The 18,552-nt window shown below is 44.9% G+C and overlaps 2 protein-coding genes across 3 annotated transcripts; both read left to right on the forward strand.

The window, feature by feature from the left end:
* The first annotated feature begins 10,724 nt into the window (after positions 1-10,724).
* LOC120676500 (shaggy-related protein kinase alpha-like) lies at positions 10,725-15,029 on the forward strand. Its single transcript, XM_039957819.1, has 12 exons — positions 10,725-10,936; positions 11,987-12,178; positions 12,287-12,379; positions 12,614-12,673; positions 12,848-13,120; positions 13,304-13,378; positions 13,469-13,666; positions 13,810-13,860; positions 13,945-14,040; positions 14,123-14,206; positions 14,299-14,401; positions 14,534-15,029. Exons 2-12 carry the CDS (start codon positions 12,068-12,070, stop codon positions 14,611-14,613), a joined length of 1,224 nt encoding a protein of 407 aa, XP_039813753.1. The 5' UTR covers positions 10,725-10,936; positions 11,987-12,067; the 3' UTR covers positions 14,614-15,029.
* Positions 15,030-15,146: 117 nt separating this feature from the next.
* On the forward strand, positions 15,147-18,229 carry LOC120676545 (zinc finger CCCH domain-containing protein 3). 2 transcript variants are annotated; one of them, XM_039957874.1, is made up of 5 exons: positions 15,225-15,590; positions 15,743-15,822; positions 15,924-16,002; positions 16,462-16,557; positions 17,788-18,229. In XM_039957874.1, the coding sequence occupies exons 1-5, from the start codon at positions 15,455-15,457 to the stop codon at positions 17,889-17,891; spliced, it is 495 nt and encodes a 164-aa protein (XP_039813808.1). In that variant the 5' UTR covers positions 15,225-15,454; the 3' UTR covers positions 17,892-18,229. The 2 variants fall into 2 exon arrangements, with proteins under 2 accessions (XP_039813809.1, XP_039813808.1); XM_039957875.1 differs by lacking the exon at positions 16,462-16,557 and having other exon boundaries at positions 15,147-15,590; positions 17,788-18,217.
* The last annotated feature ends 323 nt before the right edge of the window (positions 18,230-18,552 follow it).

Here is an 18,552-nt window from a genome sequence, read left to right on the forward strand (position 1 = left end):
GTATTATCCTGCAGATTTTGACCAACAAGACATCTCTGGCTTGGAGCAGCAACTGAAACATTTTGTTGTGGATGCTACTAGCAGCAAAGAATTGAAATGTGTTGCAACCTTAACTGAGCTTTGTCAATGCCTTATCGAGACCAAACGCCATACTATATATAATCTGATTGATAGATTAGTTCGTTTGCTTGTTACTCTTCCTGTTCCAACGGCTAGTGCAAAGGGAGCATTTTCTATTCTGAAAATCACTAAGACAAGGTTGCGTAACAAGATGGAAGATGAATTTCTTGCCAATAGAGGGGGAGCTTGCTGACAAGTGGAGCTATGATGACATTATTTCAGAATTCAAGAAGCAAAAGAGTCGACGGGCTGATCTGTAGTAGGAAATTTCATGTTGCTACAGTGTCGTATTTTGGTACAACTCCTTTTGTTTGAAGCATATATATATATGTGTGTGTGTGTGTGTATAGCCTTATAGATTAGTGCATCCTTGACATCCATACTATGGCCGTGTTTAGATAGAACGCAAAAAAATTTTGCGACGGAATCTTACTAATTTGAAGTACTAAATGAAGTCTATTTACAAAACTTTTTGCATAGATGAGTTGTAAATCGCGAGACGAATCTATTGATGCTAATTAATCCATGATTAATCCATAATTAGCGGATGATAACTGTATCATCACTGTAGCAAATTATGAATTAATTAGGCTCATTAGATTCGTCTCGCGAATTAGTACTCAGCTGTCAAAATATTTATAAATAGATTTTATTTAATACTATAAAATAGTAAGATTCCTTTTGATACGATAGAGACTTACGAAAAAAGTCCTAGAACCAAACAAGGGCTGTGTTTAGTTCCCCCGAAAAAAATACTATAGCTCTGAAAAAATACTGTATCACTTTCGTTTGTTTGTGGTAAATATTATCCTACCATGACCTAACTAGGCTCAAAAGATTCGTCTCGCAACGTACATCAAAACTATGCAATTAGTTTTTTTATTTACCTACATTTAGTACTTCATGCATGGGTCATTTGTTATATTTAATGTTTCGATGTGATTGAAAATGTGATGGAAAGTTTGGAAATTTTATGGTAACTGAACATGCCGCCTGCCGCAGCACCTGCCGCCTGCAGCCAGGGCGGGCGGCGCGGCAGGGACAGAGGCTCGCGCGTCGCCCCGCCCCGATGGCTGGGGGTCCTGGGCGGTCCTGTGGGGGAACAGCGGCCGCGTTGATCCAGGGCGCTGTCCCCCGAATCCACGGACGGCACCGCACACTCCACACGCCAGCCAAGAGCCAACCCAAACGGCCAGGCCTGTTCTCTTTTCACCAGTAGTAATAACTCGGGTGGCGTGACGGTGAAATCGCAACGTTAATCACGGGTTCACCGTCCTCAAAGTGAGCGCCCCGTCCTCAAAGCCACAGCCACGAGGCGGCATGGGCCTTGTTTAGTTGCAATTTTTTTTTGAAATTTTTCACACGGTAGCACTTTTATTTATATTTAGTAATTATTATCCGATCATGAATTAACTAGGCTAAAAAAAATTCGTCTCGCAAATTACAGACAAACTGTGTAATTAGTTATTTTGTTTAACTACATTTAATATTTTATATATGTGTTCAAAGATTCGATGTGATGGAAAATCTTGTAAAGTTTTGGAATTTTGAATGCTAACACACAGGTCGCCGTCTCTCACTGACAGAAGTGTCGAGGGGAATGGATTCGATCCACTGGCGCTGTTGCTGGTGCGAGATTAGCCGCGCTGCCTCTAATTGTTTGGAACATGAGCTTAGAGATAATTTGGAAGACTAATACTATTTAACTTTAAATTGTAATGTCATTTGGAGCGGATTTGAAGATATTACCATTGAGCACTGCGACAGAGAATCAAACCAGACTGCACATGTGTTGGCTAGGCAGGCTATGCAAACTAAGGAAAATTGTATTTGGGACGATGAGCCCCCTAGTTTTATTCTTGAGACTATTATGAAGGATGTAACTATTTTCAATCAATAAAGATGCCGGCTGGTTTATCAAAAAAAAACTTTAAATTGGTAGACCAGATATTATCCAAAGGTGAGATGTTTGGATTCAAGGGCTAACGTCCACCCCCTCACTCGTTGCCACGCCCTATTAGCACCCCCTAGAGGGGTTAAGGATTTTGGAATGACTAATTTATTTTAGTCACTAAAATTATCCCACTTGTTTGGATGAATAAAGGATAATTTAGGTTAAAAAAGTAATGCCTGAAGGTGGAGTATATTAATTAGGCAGCTGTGTTCATCATGAGCTCCCGTGGTGATTGGCCGGGCGGTTTAGACGTCACATGGGAGATGGTCTTATCCATAAACCATCATTGGTTAACTACTATACTAGTAGACTACTAGATCTAGATGGAGGTGACGGTAACGCTCGGCTAGGTTTTGTGTCCATCGATGTCCTAGTACTACTTTTTAAAATAAAATAAAATGTACCAGTCACTCCGTCCTTAAATATAAGATAATTAATTAATATAAATTAAAATAGTCTAAATTTGATTAAATTTTAGAGAAAAATATTAACATCTAACATGTAAAATAAGTAAGTTATAAAATATATATTCTATAGTAGATCTAATTATTCTGATTTGTGTTACGTTTTTCTATAAACGTGGTAAAATTTAGAACGGTTTGACTCGTGACGAACTAAAAATTTAGAGCAGTACTTGGTCAATCTCCAGCACGACAGGCTGGTCAACTGCGATGGAACTCGAACGGTGCAGGACTGTCTACTGTCCAAAGTTCGGTTATGCTGGTGACCAAACAACTCGTTAAGTTAGGGCCCAGGGTGAAAGGACCGTCGGATGTGGATCCTGCGGTTGAAGAATAAAATCCGGCTGCTGATAGCAAACACCAACACCCCTCGGGATACACATGGTCGGGCCCAGGCCGTCGGTATCACGATGATTCATCATCATCATACACACGAAAGCTTGTCCACGATTTTTTTAAAAAACATCTGAATCCGATGATGCTCGACTCGATGGGAATGCAGTTCATTGCATGTCGACCGCCGGCGTCTCTCCTCCTAGGGTTGAAAATGGGACGGGAAAATCCCGTCCCGACCGGCTCCGTTTACCGTTTAAATCGACCGTAAACCGTTTCCGTGAAAAAATGGGAAAATGGGAAAACAAAACGGGAAAACGGGCGGGAACGGGAACGGGAACGGTTGGGGTGTTTTTCCGACCGTTTTCACGGTTCCCGTTTTCAGCCGGGAAAATTCCCGCGGGAATTCCCGTATTTGTCGTAGTCGGCTGTGTTGCCTGTGTTGGAAACGTGAATTGTTGTTGGCATGTGTTCCAACGTGAATTGTGAATTCGTGATTCACTTTACCTGTGTTTCTTAGTTATACGTATCTTGTTTCCATGTTATTTATGTATAGTTGTAATTATTTTATCAAGTTAAATGTTTGAAGTGGTTGTATGTATTTTCCCGTTTTGAGTTATCGATTCCCGATCGTAATCGGCATGCTCCCGACCGATTGATTCCGTTCCCGATATCCCGTAATACCGATTTCGTTTTCCCGTTCGATTTTCCCGTTCCCGTTTCCGTTCCCGACCAAAAAATACAGTTGCGGGAACGGTTGAGGGGTTTTCCCGACCGTTTCCGACTGTTTTCATCCCTATCTCCTCCTCCCTGACCGTGGAAACCGCGACCGCGCCAAAGTCCAAGCCGCGCACGCGGCTGCGCCTGCACGTTCCTGACGCGAGGTCCGCCCCGTTCGCCCGGCCCGGCCGTTGCCGCACCGCACGCGTTGACCGGTCCGCAACGCCTGTCGTCGTCCTCCTCCCCGGCCTGGCGGCGGCCGGCCGGCTAGCTCCCCGGTCGTCCCTCGCGATCGCCGCGCCGCAGCCACGTCCCCGGGCCCCGGCAAGTTGGCACGGCCCTTGTCCGTTCGCCAGCGGAGGACGACGAAGCGAGCGAGACTGCGAGAGCGTTGAATTGAACGAAGGTGCGACGGACACGGCGGCCGGGAGGAACTCTTCTTGGCAGGTGGGCGCTCGTGGCTGTGCTGCCGGCACGTGTTAAATGGGTTGGGTCAGATATGAACATGATTTCTGAAATGTAGGGATGAAAACGGTCGGGAAAAAACCCTAACCATTTCCGTTTTCATATTTTTATTCGGAAACGGAAACGGAAACGGGAAAGCCCGGGTCGGGAAAATAAAATCGGTTATGCGGGATATCGGAAACAGTATAATTCGATCGGAAGCATGTCGGTAACGGTCCGAAATCGGTAACTAAAATCGGAAAACATATGCATGTAACCACTTAATACATCCAACTCAATATGACGGAGACGAACCATGCATAGCATGTACACAAATAATAGATGATAGATGAGTATATAGCACCACAAATCTAACACAAGTGCACCATATTCCGTGACATACACGTACACAATAATAGGGATTTTACTTTTAAATTGTGATGGAATACTAGGAAAAATAAAAAGCAAAGAATTGCAAAGAAGAAAAGATTAGAATGGGCCCTAGCCTCAAAGGCCTTGGCGGCCCACACAGCAACTGAGCACAGCTCGGCTCCGTAGCACAACCACCGTACAGCGCCCCCAGCAGCAACGACAAGTTTTAGTCAAGCCGAGGCCACCAGCAAGTGCATGGATCCGGGGCTTTTTTTTTTTTGAGAAACCGGCTATATATTTCATATAAAGATTTTGACGGTTACAACACAAAAGTTACAAGAACACTCATGAACAGAAAGAAAATTAGAACCAAGTTCTTGTAAGCTCCCGGTCTTCCTCGCCACCGGCGGTCGTAGCGCACTGCTTGAAGCCGACCTCCTCTCCAGCGAAGCAACACAGATTTTTTCCGCCGTCTTGTGTAGCACGTCGAACCCGACTTGCTTTGTAACCGATGAATGACCCGGATGATCATCGACGTATACTGAGGAATCTGATGCCACAGGCACAAAAGCTCCCACACCACCGGACGACGACGAACCCCGAGGGGAAGCAGAACCACCGTAGAAGGTGGGACACAGATTCCAACCCGGCTTCTCAGCGAGCTGGTAGGCAAACCTCCCAGATCTACCGCCAGCGACGACGGAGACGAGGAAGGGACAACACCTCCCAAGATTCCACACAACCGCCACCTTGTAGTAGCTTGTGAGGTCAGCGTCGCCATTGCTGCCATAGACTTCGACAGCACAGAGAAGCATCCAGAGGAATCGGTCACCAACGCATAGGAAAACAACCTTAACGTACCCGTCGGCACCGAATCCTCCGCAGAGGACGCCATCGCCAAGCACCATGCACAGCCCAGCCATAACCAAATCCCGCTCACCACCGACACAAGCAACGGCAGAGGAGCTCAGGAGGAAACAAAAGAGCTCACCTTAGGCACTGCACCGAGGTCGAAGAACAACGACGGCAACCGAGCCGAAGACGAGGAACCAAAAGACCCTCAACGCATACATCGCCGAGGGGAAACGCATCTCCCTTGATCTGCTCCAGCGAGATCCATCAACTGCATCAACACCGGAGAGGATCGACAGGAACAAAATAGCCCCAGTCGACACCAAGGTCATGGGGACACCTAACCCTAGCCAATCTAAACATAAGCTAGATAGGAGGGATATATATACGGATCGCTAATCCCGTGGCTCCCATCCACCTCCGGTGCCGGAGAGGCAACCGGATGCGAAAGGGAGCCGACGAGATTGACGCCGGAGAGTGAATCGCCCCTGGGTCGCCCTTTCCTGGGTCGTCGCAGGAAGCTGAAGGAAGGGGAAAGAAGGCTCTCGTTTGCTCTGGATCCGGGGCTTATGGGAATACCTCGTGGGCTTATGGGCTTATTTTGAGGTTGTAAAAATGAACATTGTGATCTGTGAAAACGGGAATTCCTGCAGGAAATCTCCTGGCTCAAAACAGGAACCGTGAATACGGTCGGGAAAACACCTCAACCAATTCCGTTCCCGTTCCTGCTTGTTTTCCCGTTTGTATTTCCTGTTTTCCCAGTTATTTTACCAAAGCGGTTGACGGTCGGTTTAAGCGTTAAACGGTGTCGGTCGGGATGAGATTTTCCCGTCCCGTTTTCATCCCTACTGAAACGAATCGGAGGCCAAGGCTCTGGGTTCTCTCTAGTCTCATCCCTGCCGTCATGTCGATGCGCAATGGAGCGGGTTGATCAAGACCAAGGACTTCGTCGTTTTCCGGTGCCACGACGGGACCTGCTTCTGTTAGAGGGTGTTTAGTTTCCAAAAAAGTTCATACAGTGTCCGTCACATCGAATCTTTGAACACATTCATGGAGTATTAAATATAGTTAAAAAATAATTAATTATATAGTTTAACTGATTATGACGAGATGAATCTTTTAAGCATAATTAGTTCATGATTGGACATTAATTGTCAAATAACAACGAAATGTGCTACAGTACCAAAATCCAACCTTTTTCACCATCTAAACACCCCCTTATTCGGCGGTGCTGGACTGTGGGTGCAGTCGACATGGATTGAATTTTATCTTCATTTCATTAAAAAAACATAAAATATCTTGTATCTATCCTTGTGTAAACTCTAGGCCGTTGTAAAGGAATACCGCTTCCTGTAAGTAGGAAAGTGTTACTTGCAATCTCACTATCACCATCAATTCACTTTATCCGCTTAACAAGTTCAAATTTTGCTAGGCGATTTGTAACATGATGCCCTATATCTGAAAAGTACTTCACGATTCCCATTCATGCAATTTAGAATATCTAGTACCAATTTGATATTAAGTGACCGTCTGGAGGAATTCTCCCAAAATAATTTACTAATGAAGTCAAAATTGGTGGAACAAGAAAACTAGTTTCATCTGACTTCTAGTTAATTTCAGCTTGAGTTCAATCCAAACGTGCGCCTTGGCGTTGGGAAGCCGCAGCGGAGCTGTGCTCGTTCGCGAAAGAGAGAGCGAGTCTAGAGGAAGAAGAAAGAGGAGATGATGTTCCATAGTTCAATCCAAACAGGGGTATAATTGTTAGTTTACCGTACAGTAAATGAAGGAAATCTTTACATGAATTAGAAAATGAAGAATTGGTATTTTAGCGAGTGGCCACCCCTTCATAATGGCATTTCAGCGAAATCTAATTTTGAGATGGCATTTCAGCAAAACCCTGTTTTGATAATGCAAAATTCCAAATTTCTCAGTCTACATTTTATTCAGAAGTTAGATGAATGATTTTTTTAAAGGTGTTAGATAAACAAAACTGATTCATGAGGATAGTAAAATAAAATGTATTTTCTTAATCCTCGTCTCTTAGGCTCTTACCAGGACATTGGACCTTAATTCTTTGATCAGCAACTGGAACGCCACTTGGTCGGTATTATACTCCTAACATTATTATTAGAAAATGGATGACAAAATGGTTAGGTTTCTTGCAGCTCAACCTGACTGCAACTCAGACCAAAACTTTATGGCTGATGTTGGGTTCAGGTGTCCAAAGAATATGCCAGTTTTTTAAAGCATGATTTAACCCCGATGCCGATTGCACATCTAAATATGATCGGCTGATCGCCCTACTTATTAACATCTAAAATGATCGCCGTACTTACGTTGGTTGGGACAAAGGTCCTTACATGGTTGGGTGGAGGGTTTCTTTAAGAATCCCATAAATATTCAACTACATCCCAAAATTAGACTACCTAACTAAAACCCTTTTATCTCCTAGTCCTAAAATATCTATAACGTGAACACATATTGATTTAGCAAAGAAGGGAGAGGAAGAGACACGATCAAAGTGAGCATCACCATATTGTCAAATTAGGTTAGGGTGCAGGAGAATAATACCCCAACAGAATAATGTTGGTCAGCATGGAGCTTAGCATGGTGCGCCTTCTTGTCAGGTTTATTGATCTTCACTAAAACCACCAAACCCACAATTATTTAGGGACTGTGCGCATCGTAGAATATCACGCGCTCTACCGATGGACCAGCTTTATATAGTTTCACCTTTATATCAAGGTACAAGAGGTAGAGGATCGCTGGAGGCCCAGAGCTCAAATCTCATAACCTCCAATCCATTAAGAGGTTGTTTGGTTTCTTAGGCCAGTCTAAATGGGAGTTTCATGGAGGATTTCATAGTATTAAATATTATCAATTTTGCTGACATGACAAGAAGAGAGAATGCTATGAGTTTCATAGTATGTGAAGAGAGTTTCATCACCATAAAATATATCTGACACAGTTACCTAGTTTTTTGTATTAGTAATTGTGCCCGTAAAACTCCCACTAAAACTAGCCTTACATCTGCCTGAACCTGGCGAGCTGCAGGGTGCCAGTGTTTGGTTGTCTGCACGCCTAGTTGCCTAGTTGAGCCAGGCTCCACGAAAGAAACAACATCCTACAGCTAGGATTCGGGGAAACATCTGAATCGATTGTTTGTACCAAGCCAAGCTCACTGGGTGCCATTGTTTATTTAACTAATGATGTATTAGTGTATGAGTAGTAAATATTAAGTGATATTAATATGTTTCAAAGACATTTAAGATATAATTAGATAAAATAAGAAATCTATGAGTGTATTTATACAAAATAAAATTCATAAATATAATCATAGTAGGTAATGATGTCCGTGCTTTGCTACGGACAAAGTTGGTATAAATATCAAATACGTATTGGTGCCCATACGTTAATTAATTTGTAGAGGGATACGTGATCGAATCGTAGACGGAGAGGATTGGTTCGACTTGAATACGGGGTGGACTAAGATCCATATGTCAATAATACGAGACGGACCAAACTAATAATTTAAGTGGAAATCTTACTCGCTTTAGAAATAGAAATTACTAAAGCGAGTAAGGTTTCTGTCTAATTTTTTGATTTGGTCCGTCTTGTGTCATTGACAGGTGGACCTTAGTCCATCTCGTATACGAGTTGAACCAGCCCCCTCCGTCCATGACTTGATAATGTAAATCTCTATACATAAACGCACGAGTAACTATACGAAATCAATACTTATACAACTTTGTCCGCAACACACGAGCATAATTGCCTATATAGATAATATTTTTATCCCATGGCTCATATCTTCATACGAACAACTAAATAACATATTTTCTCAGCCAGACTACGTAGATACAGTTAACGAAACATTTCAACGTTGTATGGGCTCAGCCTCTCATGTGAGCTTGGCACTCACATACGAGCCAGGCCTACGCGAATCAAACAGACCCTAAAGACAGACAGAACTCATCGCCATCGCGTGAAGTTGGAGAGGATGGATTGAATCTCGTCTGAATCAGGATAGGGACGTGGAATTTTCGGATGGCACTGATGCGAGGATGGTGAAGGAAACACTCGATGTTAAAACTGCAATCTCGAATAAGAAAACGTGCTTTACACCGTGGGTTCGCCAGCTTGTTTCTGTTTGTCCTCGGTCAGATTTCGCTCGCGAGTTCGAAAATTTCGAAACCGAACGCATCGCGGGGTTGGGACTTGGGTGCCCCTGCTCACCCGCTCCTGCGGTCCTGCCGTGTGCGTGTCCTGAGCAGTTTTTTTTACCGACAGGTGGGATCAAACTGCCGCCCACAGTAGCGATAAACCGGTCCGGTTTGACTGGTTATCAGTAAAAATCGGTCAAATTCAAAATCCAAATTAAAGACCTCTGTTCAACCGGTTCCTATCGGTAAGCCGACCGGTTAGACCAGTATACCGGTCCGGTTTGAGTGGTAACTGAAAAAATTCAATTTTTTTTGGGTTTAAATTCAAATGCCCGCAAAGTATACTAAATGAATATTTGTATAACATGTTTTAGTCTAAATGAACCCTCCAATCCTTTTTTTACTACTTTTACATTAATACAATGTATTTGTATACTTTTGTATGCACGTTTTTTTTGTTTAACTTTACATGCCCGCAAATTATACTAAATGAACGAATATTTGAAAAAATTTGACACCATTAGAGTCGTCGCAACTATAAATATTTTTAATTTTTTTTAAAATTTAAATTTAAATTTTGAATTTAGATCGATTTGAAACCAGCCGGAACCGAAACCGGTCCGGACCGGTGTGACCAATTACCAGTAAAATCGGATCGATTCCGGTCGGGATTTTTAACCCTGCTGCTGAGACGGGCTGAGGGAGGGAATAGCGTGGCCCACCCCACCAGCTCATCCGTTCCAGTCAACAGTCCCCCTCCCCTGTTGCCGGTGGTCCTCCGCCCTCCCTCCAACCCCCGCCACCGTTCTCGCCTCGACTTCAAAACAGGAGCCCAGATCTAACCACGCCCGGGGGCACGACCGTCTTTTCCCCACCCCGCGCAACCCCCGGTATTCGAATCTCGCCCGCCCAAGATGCGGTAGAAACAACGGGCCGACGCAGAACCCGCCCCGCCCCCGCGGATCTCACCCACCGCACGGCGGGCCCGATCCTCTCTCGGGCCCACGCAGCAGCGGGGAAGGCCGGGCGGCCGAGCGGTGCCCGAGGCCAGGCCCCCCCGACGTAGTCCGGGCCGCGGGCCCCGCGGATTTGACCGTTCAAAAGGCGTGGCCCCACCAAACCCCAAGGGATCCGGCGCCCCCAGCGCACGTGACCCGAGCCCAGATCCCGCCCTTGACAGGTGGGCCGCATCGGAAATGGGACCCGCATGTCCGCGGGTGGGGGGGCGCGGGGCGTGGTGCGCGTGGGCGTCATGTGGTGGTGGTGGTGGGTGCTTTGACTGCCGGCCTCGGCAGCGGGCAGGCACAAATCATTTCGGCCGCTGCGTCGCGTTGGGACTTGGGAGCAGTACTCCTCCGTTTTGCTTGCGTCCCGACAAGCGGAAAGAAGAGGCGAGGGAGGTAGAAAGGGGGAGGAAAGAGGAGGCGGAGAGGGGGAGGAAGGGGGAAGCAAATCTTTGAGGGGAGTCGAGAGATCCCTGTGGTGGAGGAGGAGAAGCGCGAGCGGAGCGTAGGGAGGTATGGACCGGCCGGCCGGCCTGACGCCCATCTGTTCTTGCTCCTCGTGGATTTGTCTGTTTTTTTTTTCCGGTGTGGTCTTCTCCGTTGGTGGTTTGTGGCTGCGGATATGCGCCCTCGGTCCATGGTTGCGGGCGCAGCTGGCGTTTCTTGGTGCGCTGGCCGTGCGTCTCCGTGGATCTGCGTTTTCCCGGTGAGAAGAGGCGTGGGCCCTTCCGCAGTCTGCCGGCTGATTTTCGGCCTCTTCGTCCCCGGGTTAGCTGCGGTTTATGGAGGGTTCCCTGTCTTCTTGAGGAGGTCGTTGGAAAGATGCGGCCTTTCTCTGAGTTTGTGTTCATGTTTAGTCAGCCCGGAGCATTTACGCGGATCTCAGGACTGCTATTGCTGTTTAGGATTTGCTCTAGGCTTCTGAATCCCGGTGCGAAAAATTGGTCCCTGTTGCAGTCGATTCGTGCCTAATTTTTTGGATGCTTGTTCACAGAGGCTCAGATATTTGCGTTTGCTCCTGAACGGATATAGGGGGGTTAATAAAATAGGATTATTTTCTTTGACTTTGGTTTGATATGCTGTAGTTCTGGCCAGGAGATATGCACCGAGCTTTTCCTTCCATTTCAAGTTAGGCGATTTAGAAGGGGGAAGTTGCTTCGCGCGAATGAACATGCGTCCTGTGAATCTTTTGCGATCTAGCTGTCTATCTAGAGATATATTTGGAGCGGAGAGTCCGAGGATAAGGAGGCCATCCTTAATCTTTACCCGTGGCTAAACTCTGCCTATTAAATACGAAGGACCTACCTTTTGCGGTTTTGATCATTCTATGCGAAAATGTTATTTATATCTTCTGGCAATGCCTGTCCATTATTGGGTGATTCTGCGCCTGTTTTTTCTGCTTGCTTCATGATTTGCAAACTTAGGAAGAACATATTCCCACTTACATTTGCCTAGATTCGAGGGATGATTTTTTACTTGTCAACAAAGCTCAACTCGTTGATCTTGTCATTGCAATATCTATAACTATCCTTCTGATCAATTTTCTTATTGATTTGCGCACAGGCAGCTCAATAGATCTACGACAGCTTATGTGAGTTGATGCAAAGCTGAGTTGGCATTGGTGTAGCCCTGTCTTCTTGAGCGATGGCATCAGCAGGTGTAGCTCCGGCTGGGTACAAGAACAGCAGCAGCACAAGCATTGGTGCTGATAAGTTGCAGGATCACATGAACGAGCTAAAGATTAGAGATGATAAGGTGAAGAACTGAAGATGGATTGACATCTCGTTTTGGGCTAACTGTAGTTGTTCCAGATTTGTGAAAATGGGACGTTTTTGTAAAATTTGACTTGAATGGCAAATGCAGGAAGTTGAAGCAACCATAATTAATGGGAAAGGTACAGAAACTGGGCACATAATTGTGACTACTACTGGTGGAAAGAATGGTCAACCAAAGCAGGTGAGTGATTTTACTTCATTTGACTAATTTAGCAATTATTGAACACGTTTTTAGTGTGTGCATGAATCTGATAATTGAAAGTCTACCATACCATCATGGTCCAATGGGCTTCATGCTTGAATATTGCCAATGTCTTTGTGTTGCTATCATAATACGATTGTGCAATCTTTTTTCTGATCAGTTTTATTATTTACTTTTTGTTCATTAATATGTTTTTGTTGGCTGAACTTGCAGACAGTGAGCTACATGGCTGAACGCATTGTAGGTCAAGGTTCTTTTGGGATTGTCTTCCAGGTTTGTTGCAACAACCTGTGGCTGAGATATGTTTTATTTGGCACGTACCTGTTATTTCTGGAGCTAGTTATTGACTTTTTTTTAGATCTTCCATCTTGTGTGCTATAAAGTATTGTGCCACTGCTTTAATATGTAATCATGTGCCACTGCTAATTTGATTTCAATCTTTTATAGGCTAAATGCTTGGAGACGGGTGAGACTGTTGCCATAAAGAAGGTCCTTCAGGATAAACGTTACAAGAACCGTGAGCTGCAAACCATGCGCCTTCTTGACCACCCAAATGTTGTCGCTTTGAAGCATTGCTTCTTTTCAACAACTGAGAAGGATGAACTATATCTAAACTTGGTTCTTGAGTATGTGCCTGAGACTGTTCATCGAGTTGTGAAGCATCACAACAAGATGAACCAACGAATGCCACTTATCTATGTGAAGCTGTACATGTACCAGGTAATAATTTGACCTATTCCATTTTGCGTATTTTTGTTATTGTTTTAGTTATACTTGAATATCTTTTGTTTTCTGGATAATGTTAAATAATATTTAATAAATTTAGAGACAGTTCATTTCACCTAATTATCAACAGCTGTTCTATGCTGTTTTTTTTTAAACTTTTGGTATTGGTTTTGGCAGATATGTAGGGCACTGGCTTACATTCATGGTAGTATTGGTGTTTGCCACAGAGATATCAAGCCACAAAATCTTCTGGTATGCTTGAAGACAATCTTACATTGCTCCTGATCATATACTAGGAGACATGTTTCATATGTTTTAATTGATTTCTGAACTTCCCTACAGGTGAACCCACACACTCACCAGCTCAAACTATGTGACTTTGGGAGCGCAAAAGTTTTGGTCAAGGGTGAACCCAACATATCATACATCTGTTCCCGATACTATCGGGCTCCAGAGCTCATATTTGGTGCCACTGAATATACTACAGCAATTGACATTTGGTCTGCTGGATGTGTTCTTGCTGAGCTTATGCTAGGCCAGGTAAACTATCTTCATTTCATATGCAGCAACAACAACATATCCTTTTGTCTTCATTTCATATGCATTAAAAAAACAATGTGTTCTACAAGTTAGCAGTATAGTTTTTGAGTTCATACTGACTTAGAAGAACTTCTATTGCACAGCCTTTGTTTCCTGGTGAAAGTGGCGTGGACCAACTTGTTGAAATCATCAAGGTAGTTGTTGATTCTGGTGACTTGTAAATTCTCTTCCTGCACAGGAATAAATTTTCTTATCATCCTGAATATTGTGCATTTCAGGTTCTTGGTACCCCTACAAGGGAAGAAATTAAGTGCATGAACCCGAATTACACAGAGTTCAAATTCCCACAGATCAAAGCACACCCATGGCACAAGGTGCAAGTCTTTCTACATTTGTTACAATGTTGTAAAAAAATTGGTCACTATTGGGTTACTAATTGGACATTCTATCTTTCAGGTATTTCACAAAAGGATGCCACCGGAAGCTGTTGATCTGGTGTCCCGACTGCTCCAGTACTCCCCCAATCTAAGATGCACTGCTGTAAGTAAATGGCACTAGACCAATGTTCCAATTCCTGCATTTTCCTTGTTGACTTTATGATTGGCTAAGATCTTTTTGAAACTTTTGCCCAGGTTGAGGCACTTGTTCACCCATTCTTTGATGAGCTCCGAGATCCTAATACCCGTCTTCCAAATGGACGCTTTCTGCCACCCCTTTTCAACTTCAAGCCGCATGGTATGTTTCATTCTTGTTTCACCATTGGTATATAGGCTTGTAGCTGTTCAGTTAGCACCAGTGTAGCCCCAAGTTTGGTTTTTGGATGGATGGCATCACCAACTTATGTTTGCCATTTGTGCTATCCTGCAGAACTGAAAGGAGTCCCAGCAGACATTTTTGCGAAATTGATTCCAGAACATGCAAAGAAGCAATGCCCCTATGTGCCTTGAGGCCATAACCCGCCACTGCATCTGTGCATTTTCCCTTGGAATTTGGATGATTGGCGGCCTGCACACCTGTTGGTTGAAGATGCTAGGTCACCTGCGTGTACAAGTACAACAGCTGTGACCTGTGTAGTTGAGTAGTGTATGTCGCAATGACATGTAACGGCACCCCCTTCTACTAACCGACTCTCACCTGAGATTGCCATAGCTGATTTTGTAATATGTTCTAGAGCAGTATGAATGTATTTATGGTAGCTTGATCTATGTATGGATTCACTTCGTTTTTCCTAGCCCCCTCCCTTGTCTCCAGACACAGACTGCTACCCTTTTTTATGTTTCTGAATTGCTCGCTACTTGTTGCTTACCAGCTTGGTCCTCTTGGTTACTGCTCTCAATGGTGATCTGTTGATTGTTGAAAAAAATATTTGGTTGAGCTGATGCTATAATTGCTTAACCTGAAAGTGCGCTGTGGATCTGCTGTTATGATTGTTGTAACCAGAGTTGTGCACTGGGGAGTGAACGAACGTTTGAGACGGTTGAATTTTGGGGCTGTTCGGCTGATTCAGAAGCCGACTGATTTCGGCTTGAATTTAAATGTGAACCTGAAAGTGCGCCTTGGATCCGCATGTTATTTGAGGCGTTTGGGATTCGTTGGGCGACAATTTTCTGTGGGTGCACTAGAATTGGAAGTGTCATGTTTCCTTCATCGTTCTCTAGGGTTCGGTTGGTTTTGGATTAGCAAAGGAAATTTTTACTTGCAAAATTTTTCGTAGAATTTGTTGCTGCAACTGCAGAAGCATAGCTTGAAGAAGGGGAAGTGCGCCGAGAGAGGAGAGCGGCCAAGAGGATGCCGTTGGGGAAATACTACTGCGATTACTGCGACAAGCAGTTCCAGGACACCCCCGCCGCCCGGAAGCGCCACCTGCAGGGCACCCAGCACCAGCGCGCCCGCGCCCTCTGGTACGACTCCGTCCGCCACCAAGGTGAGCTGACGGCCCTCCTCTCCTTCTTCCCTCTTCCCGGCCGTCGCTGCCTCTCCTCTGGCTGGCACGTTTCGTCGAACACCTTGTCTGCCACCGCGGCTGTTTCGGGTTCGGGGTCCTGCTGACCCGTTTTCTTCTTCCGTCGTCGGCAGATCAGCATGGCGGCGCTTCCTCCCTCCTGCTGCCCGACGGCACCCTCGCCAAGGGCGTCTGCCACCACTTCGTCCGCACGGTGAGTCATCTCGCGTTGCCTCGGTAACTTAGCCGGCGTCGCGGATACGCCAAGAGTAGGCTGCTCTTCTTAATTTTGATGTCGATTCCTTCATGTCGCAGGGGACATGCAAGTATGGGGATTCATGTCGATACTTCCATCCCAAGCCAGATGGTGTTAATCCATCGTTAGCTGCACCAGGTAAGGGTTTGGACAGGATTGTTTGAATGCGATTTACACATCTGGTAGGGTATATATTGCCTATTGGTACTGGAACTTGGTGCAACATAGGGGCTGTTTTAACATCTGCTACTCAAAACTGATCTTTTTGGTTCTTTAAGTGAATAATATTGAATTATTAGTTGCATTTGGGCTACATCCTGTTTACATTGACATGTTCCTACATTTGATTTAATTCATTTTTGACGATATCTGCTGGAGCGTTGAACCTGTTGACTTGTTGTGTATAAAAAAAGCTACTTATGACTAGTTACCCTTCAGGGCAAAGCTCATTTTTACAATTTCTTTTGCTACCTTGCGGTTGTTATAACATGGAAAAACATTTGATTATTAGTTCAGTCAGTGCTAAACAATCCTTTGTTTTAAGTTGGACTTAGTCCATGTAAGACATTATATCTTCAAACAACTTGTATCATTCAGGACCTGGGCCTGGAGCCATTGTGCAGCAATCTAATTTTCTTGGCAGCCAGCCCAATTTTGTTGGATACCAGGCAGCTGAACGAAATTCTTTCTCAGGTGACCTTTTTCTTATCAAGCAGAATGTTGTTTTAATTTACTGTCTGGTTAGTCCAGAAAATTGCATGAGTAACCATGAAATTAATAGCTGGGTATGTTTTGTAAACAATTGACTTTCCGCGTTGTAGTTAATTTTAGTGATTTCTTTCAATACTATTCTGAAATCTGAACTTAAATTAAAACAATGAATCAGAAAGTATGAGTTATCATATGCAATCCACTCAATCGGACAGCTATTAAATATGACCTGTGTGTCAACTATAGTCGTCTCTCATCCCAGAATAAAACCTTTAATTTCAGAAATTTAGTTTTAAGATCAAAAGGTTGTGAGGCAAGTTGGGCACTGGGTGCACTAGTTTTAGCTTCGCACCCCTGGTTTTCAGTGTTTAGATATGTTGCTAAGAGCAAAAGATTCACTTAGCACGTCTAATTTTTCTCACACTGGAGCTGCTATAACATGCTGATTGTTTTTGCTTTATCATGGATAATGCTCATGTGCTTAGCATGCCATGAACCAACGTTTGGGCTCAAGAGAAAGGCCAGTCTGTTGATTACTTTGAATGACTAAATGAGACCAAAAGTACTTGCCCCCAAAAAATGAGACCAAAAGTACTACTGACTATAGAAGTAGATAGCACTCTGAAGTCTGAAGAAAGAAATGAAAGACGCATAAGATTTTAATTTTGTTTCTCTGAAGCTAGCTCAAATAGCCAAACTTAGACAAAAATTCCTCAGTTCTGGCAGACAGCTGCATTTGCAGCAAAAATTACACTATGTGACAAGCTAGTGAGTCATCATGTTTTTGTTTCGGTTAGCTGTCATGCCATGGAATTGGGTCCCTAATCATCTGCGATATATAGTCTGTCCATGTGCGAGCGGGTCCATTGGTTGGTGACTTGGTGCCTCCCAGAGGCTGATGATGAGACACCATTTGGATGTTTCGAGGCTATTCGATTGCAAACAGGCCAGTCGGTTGGTTCCTCCAGATCACACCAGGGAGGGAGGCCCTACAGATTAAAGACCTTAAATTTGTTTGGTTCAGAGCTGTTGTCAGCTTACTTGGTCTGCAGGAACCATGATCGCTGTCTTTGCTCTGAAAAACTGCCAGGGTAACACGGAGTTCACCTTGTTGCAATTGCACCATCATGCTCTATCTCCTTAACGAGTTTCACCACACCAATCTTTGTACAGTTTCCCGTCAGTAATGATCCCCTTCTTTCTGTTCCACAGGGAATGTACTTGGGGCCCACACGTCCTGGGGCAACTTACCGCCGTCGCTGCAACCCCCTCCCGAAGGTGGCTATCCTCCCCTTCCTTTTGTGGACTGGGGCTGAAGGAGTTTCGCCCCATGCTGAACATCGGTTGCTTAATGCTAAAAACGCCTATGTTCAGTATCGGTGCGTGATAGGACGAAGGGTATCCCAGCTCAAGTTCCAACCGCAGAGCATGCCTGTACGGCATTTGGATAGTCCCTGTGTCCCAGCGGGGTTCTTCTGGCAGCTGGGAAGTTCCCATCCACCATCCATGTACAAGTAGCACTGTTGAGCTTAGTGGTGCACAGCACCTGGCTTTCACATGCTATCATCAGGTAGGAGTATGACGCTTTCTTTGCTGTGCTGGTTATAGTAACCGTTGTTCTGCCGCCTTCTTTTTCATCTCATTTTGGACTCAAGAGATGACTGTGGGTCTGTGGGAAAGGAGACTATAGGTGTGTGGCGCTTGCCGTTCGTCTCCGGCAGGCAGGCCGCCGAGGATTCGCCGACCTGCTCGGCGCAATTCTGCTTCCTGCTTAGAGCGGCCGGCGAAGATCTGGCGATGCCGTGTTGCCTTGCCGGCGAGTGCCTCGCCATCGAGACTGCGGTCGTCTTCACTCTTCAGAAGGGGAACAACCTCCCCGGACGCGGCCTAATCCATGGGGAGGTCGCGATGTCTGTCTGGTAGCACGATTGCAACCGTGGCCGTTGCATTGCAGCGTCAGGTCTCGGTGGGGACTGA

The sequence above is a fragment of the Panicum virgatum genome, chromosome 5N (genome assembly GCF_016808335.1).
Source record: "Panicum virgatum strain AP13 chromosome 5N, P.virgatum_v5, whole genome shotgun sequence".
In the NCBI taxonomy this organism is placed as follows: Eukaryota; Viridiplantae; Streptophyta; class Magnoliopsida; order Poales; family Poaceae; genus Panicum; species Panicum virgatum.